We start from the raw sequence: 5,362 nt of genomic DNA on the forward strand, positions 1-5,362 counted from the left end.
ACATTATTTATCATACACTATACACTAACAAAATGTTTTTGAAACACAGTTAAATATTTTACTCAGATAACTTGATGCAGTTAGCTAATATACTTTTTTCTTACACATTACAAATAATAACGAACAGGAATAATGCTTTGCATGCAGCATTTTCCGATGAGCAAAATAATCCCGACAGGGGAACTGGGGGATTTGAATCTGGCTCCTCCAAACGAGCGCATGCGCAGTGCAGGACGTGTGAGCTTTCCGAGAGCAGCTGTTTTAGGTTTGAAATTCCAACATGGCAGAGGCTGTGCCTAGTCTTCCCTTTTACTCTTTTGGAATGGTTTCAAAACGCTAGCATCACCGATTAACCAGAAAAACACACAGGATCGATGACACTGTAACCCCTAAAGCTGTCCTGTCACACTTGCAGGTAAGACTTTATGTACCTATCCGAGATCGGGGCAATTAAAAAGGCACCGAGGCAATGCCGCGAAACCCTTCACGTCCTCGGACGCATCATCTGCAAATACAGCCGGAGCATATGCGTCTGATGCACGCAGCGCGCTGAATTATTGTTAATAAAAAATGCAAAATGAGGCGAGAATATGGAGCGGATGGTCTTCAAAGTGCCTGATTTAGTTGTATGATTTTCTTTAAGGTATTTTATGAAAAAGTGGGAGAAGGGTGCGGTTGCAGATGGTTAAAAGTAACTTTCCTCGCTATAAGTTTGTGCTGCTATCGTTATTTAAAAGTTGTAGCGATCTCCCACATGCATAAAACAGATGAAAAGGTACTGTCACAAGTTTCGTTGAAGGGGAGGGCGGGGGGAGCATTTGCAGGCTTATCATCTATTTTTAAAGTAGAGGGGTACAGAATGGTGCGTGTACAATATCCTCAGAATGCCAGTTTAAGTGTGTGTTATTGACAGTCAATCCACAGATCGTCTCCCCACCACTTTGTCGCTTTGGTGGTTTCAGTTGGAACGTTTGAAATTGGCTTGGGGTCTTTTTGTGGTCAGGTGCTCTCTCTTGTCTTTTTATTCACTTTATTGTCCAGCGCAGCTTCTGTTTGTGATCGCGGTCTCTTTAATTATATATGGATTTGGTTTAAGTAAATAGCCTGCGGAATGGCCCCACGTTTAGGGGCAATGAAAGCTGATAGCTGGGAGGAAGATTCGCTCTAAACGAGAAAACAACCTTTGGAATTCTTCCTCCTCCATCCCCCCATTCCCAAGCCGCTTACCCCCATCTTTTCTGTTATTGCAGCAAGAAATGATCAGTGGCACCACTGTTTATGGTATGTCAATTTTGATATCTGCTTGATATTGTCAAACTGTATGCGCTCATTTGTTTTTTTGGAAATGTTATGGGCTTGTGTGTAACGCATTTTTAAGTCATGCATGTCTTTAAAGTCTGTTCTGTATACACTTCTACTAATTTCCATTGCTTATGCGTGAATATTCTTTTGCTATGTTTTCGGTTCTGTTTCTGCTCCAGGACACAAATGTCTTTAAATATCTTGCTAGAACGATTTGCTTTACGCTAAGTTTAGTGAACAAGCACTTATTTCACCTACAGGATGTGTTACGAATTTGACCTGCAAAACTGAGTGTTAAATTAAATCTGTGTTTAAACAAATGTGACGGAATGCTGTGTTCATTTACTATATGCATTTAGATTATTTGGATGTTTTTATTGATGCCAGTTTAGTTATTTTGTGTGCCGTATCCAAATTTTCGACTACTGTTCAACACAGTTCCCCTGTTTAAACACAGCATTTAGTCGTGTTTTGTGTTACTACCTGCAGAACCGGCTGTACAGGAATGATTGAACTTAGGTTTTTTTCTGATAAACGATAGAAACCCGACGACGTTGTGTCTGGTGCTTGCGTGTAAAACGAGGCTAGATTAGGAATGATAGGGCGCCTCTGCCTTATCTGTTATGCTATAGGCGATACTCAGACGCGAACGTTTCCTTCTCCACATGTTAAAGCTCTATTATATATAGCCTATGTTTATATGTATATTTCGGTGCAGGTTGATTTGAAGGAGCGTGATATGGCGTTACACATTTTTAAATCGGGGGGGCATGGCAGCACTCGGCAAAATGTTTTTCCTATGACAGATAATCATTAAGAGCAGTGCGACTGAAAGTGAAATGAGGGGGGAAAGTGTATGATCTGATCGGCGCGCGGCGCTTCGCAGATAAATGGAACGGTGACACGTGACCATTCTGCGCGTTTGATGTGGTTCTGCTTCAAGTGTTTAATTGATTTCATTGAATTAAATCACAAATGCATGAAATCATTCAATGTACAATTGCTTCTGGTTATAGTTATGTTCGCTGTTGGGATAATTTTCTTACGATAATTGGAGAAAGGCGCGAGTTATCACAGTGCCTTGCCATGGTACATAATCCTAAGTTTGTTAATTAGGCTAAGGTAATTGTTGCCTCTTGTGAAATCAAATAGCGTTTACTTGTAGTTACGTATCATGTCCCTCCGCAGACATTTATACCCTCATAAAAAATGTATTTTCCTGCATTGTGCAAAGAGAATGTTTAAGTCTAACAATTCACTTGACGTTTTATTTATTTATTTGTGTTCAGAGAATTGCGACTTATCAAAAAAATTAAACGTCATATTTTACAAATATAATTATAGTTGGCTATATTTGTGTACTGTAGTTCTGTTAAGGCAAGCTGTTTTTGTTACAGTTATACAATAAATGTTTTCTAAAACCTATTGCACATAAATATCTGCATTTGCGTTCATTGTCAGTGCTGATACAAAAAGCCTGCAGTGTTTGGAAGTAGATCTTGTCTGTGTTATACACTCAGTGGCCAGTTTTTTTTTTACGTACAACTATTGTACTGTACCTGCTAATGCAAACAGTCTACTGACTAATCATTAGAGCAGCTAAAACACCTCGTCTAAGCGATTTTGAAGGAGGTGTATTTGTTGTTGCCATGCTTGGTGGTTCCAGCATCTCAGAGATAGATTCCCTCCTAGTATTTCCACAGGCTACAGTGTCTAGAGATGTGATTGTGTGATGAACAAACACATCCAAACAGTGGCATTTTTGTGACACCTTGTTAATGAGAGAAGTCGAATGGCCGGACTCGTTAAAGGTAACAGGAAGGCCACAATTGCGAAATTAACAGCTCAGTACCACCACGGTACTCTGGCTGCTCTGAATGCGCAGCTCTTCTGTCCTTGAAGCCGTTCTGGAGGCTAAAAGGAATCCTGCTTGGTATGTTTGTACCTAATTAAGTGGCCACTGAGTATAGTGGTGTCATGCGGATTATGTGTAATAGTTTATAATCCGCGTAAATGCATGTATTTACCAAAATAATCATCTTAAATGTGTGCTGCACAATGCATTAGGTCTGATGTTTAAATAGTATGTTGCTCCTGTTTCACTTAGTGGACAATGAAATAAATTGAGCTCTTACAAGCAGGAAATACATTATAAAACATATCAGAGAGACTTTCTGCTATGTCTTTCATTTATATCATAGTTTTAGATGTCATTCGTTCTTTCAGTGATATGTATACTAGTATTCATATTTTCTTGGGAATGTAATTTTTTGCATCTCTCATGATCTGTCATCATCAAATGCATCTATTGAGGCATCGGCAGGAAAGGAAAATGTTTGAACTTTGCATGGAATTTAATGTGGCGAGAAACTAAAACGTCGTGATGTATTTTTGTGTGGTATTTTCTGTGGTAGACGCTGGTTTTGAAATGCTCTGCTAATAAGGAGCCACGCTTTGGAAGATGTTTTGTTCAGCTTTGAAGTGATTAAGGTTTCTGGGGAGCTGTTGTGTTAAACACACCGGAATACAAAGGGTGGGTCTTGACCATCGGCCGTTAATTTGATTATTTCTGTCTAGCTTTGGAGCCAAAGCGGAGATGCTTTAACGTAAGAAGGAAACGTGTTCTTGACATTTTAATGTGTCTTTTGAAAGGAATAAAGCTGGAGTAGTGGATGGATTGTAACACAAAGCATGAAATGTGTTTGTTGGCAAGGTCACACGCTCTCCCCCGAGGTGGGGAAGTGCTGCTGCGTGTGATCTTGACCTGGGAATTTTGATGGTTTAAATAAATACATACGATAAAAGTTGAACGTGCCATTCAGTTACAACAATGCTTTATTGGGCATTCAAGGTTTCCATTGTATTTTCGAAAGGTTCATTCATGTTCTTTTTTTTTTTTTTTTTTGGTTTTATTTTCTCAAGTGAAGTGATTTCTTTTTCTGCCCAGTGTGTTTTGTTAATTTTCTTAAGTTTATTTAGTTATTGCTTAATCTGGTTCCCCGTCCCTTGACAGACGAGGAACGGAAGCTTGAGAGGCATGTTTATAGTCAGTATGGTATCTAAGAATGTGGTGTTAGAAGCCGCAAGCGTGTCTTCTGACTTCAGTCTTCTCTTATGCTTTATTTCCCCCCCACTGGGCTTCAAATAAGCATGTCACCTGATGTGACATTTATTCCACGCGCTGTGACACTTGTCACTGTGGGCTAAGTGAGGAGGGGCACGGGGCTGGGTTATGGGCGCGCTGGTTAAACCCACCACCACCCACTTTACTCAGTGTCTTATGTGATGATATTACAGGGCAGTGATTTTTGGGACTGAACGTTGAAGTTGTTGCAGAAGTGGGAAGAAAAAGGAATCTGTGCACAAAGCGAGATTTATTGCGTGCGAGGGCTGCTGGTTTTCTGGGGATTCCTGCTCCTTCCCAGTTAGACCCTTTTTCTTGTCACCCGTCATCAGTAGGACGGTTTTGCATTGACTCACCAGATGAGCCCTTTGAACCAAATGCTCACTATGCTTTCGATTTTAGTGGCTGTGTGTGAAGAGAGCGCCGGCAGCTGCAGTGACCCTGTGCTGTGTCCCTGACCTGTTGCCTGAAATGTTCACACACTAACACACCAGTTAGCCAAGGATAGTGTGATGGCAGCCATGTTAGAGCTTGGCTCAAGCAAAGGCATCTTTTTGTTTTTTTTTGGTAAAAGGTGTTTTTGAGAGTTCATGAAAAACATTGTTTTTTTTTTTTATTGCCCTAAAAATTTCAAATCTCTTTGGTGATTTAAGAGAGAACTTGATTTTGGTTTAACACCCTGAACAAGGGAATATGGTTCATGCTAAGAGGTTTGATGGACCCAGGTTTATGAATTTTAAGCAACTTATCTGGTTGTGTGATAAGATTTAAATCCTGTCAGTCAAGTGTCGAGTGACCATTTTAACAGAATAAGCTTGAGTAGTTGTTTTTTTTTTTTTTGCTACACATTTCTGTTGTGTTGCTAATGAATCATTAGTCTATCCATCCATGCATTTCTTGGAGAGCCTGCAGCCTGGTCCAGGAGGTGTAGAAATG

At 40.1% G+C, this 5,362-nt stretch overlaps 1 protein-coding gene across 8 annotated transcripts in view; it reads left to right on the forward strand.

The window, feature by feature from the left end:
• The first annotated feature begins 273 nt into the window (after positions 1 to 273).
• LOC125710200 (fidgetin-like) overlaps positions 274 to 5,362 on the forward strand; it is a 30,926-nt gene continuing 25,837 nt past the window's right edge. For 3 of the 8 annotated variants that reach the window (XM_048979647.1, XM_048979649.1, XM_048979653.1), the window contains exons 1-2: positions 274 to 415; positions 1,251 to 1,281. In XM_048979647.1, coding sequence (XP_048835604.1) covers positions 1,279 to 1,281 — 3 coding nt within the window. In that variant the 5' untranslated portion in view covers positions 274 to 415; positions 1,251 to 1,278. Of the gene's footprint in view, positions 416 to 690; positions 776 to 880; positions 1,004 to 1,250; positions 1,282 to 5,362 lie in introns of those variants that run through there. The other 5 variants (XM_048979651.1, XM_048979652.1, XM_048979655.1 and 2 more) reach the window with 3 other exon arrangements.

This window comes from Brienomyrus brachyistius, chromosome 16 (genome assembly GCF_023856365.1).
Source record: "Brienomyrus brachyistius isolate T26 chromosome 16, BBRACH_0.4, whole genome shotgun sequence".
Classification (NCBI taxonomy): domain Eukaryota; kingdom Metazoa; phylum Chordata; class Actinopteri; order Osteoglossiformes; family Mormyridae; genus Brienomyrus; species Brienomyrus brachyistius.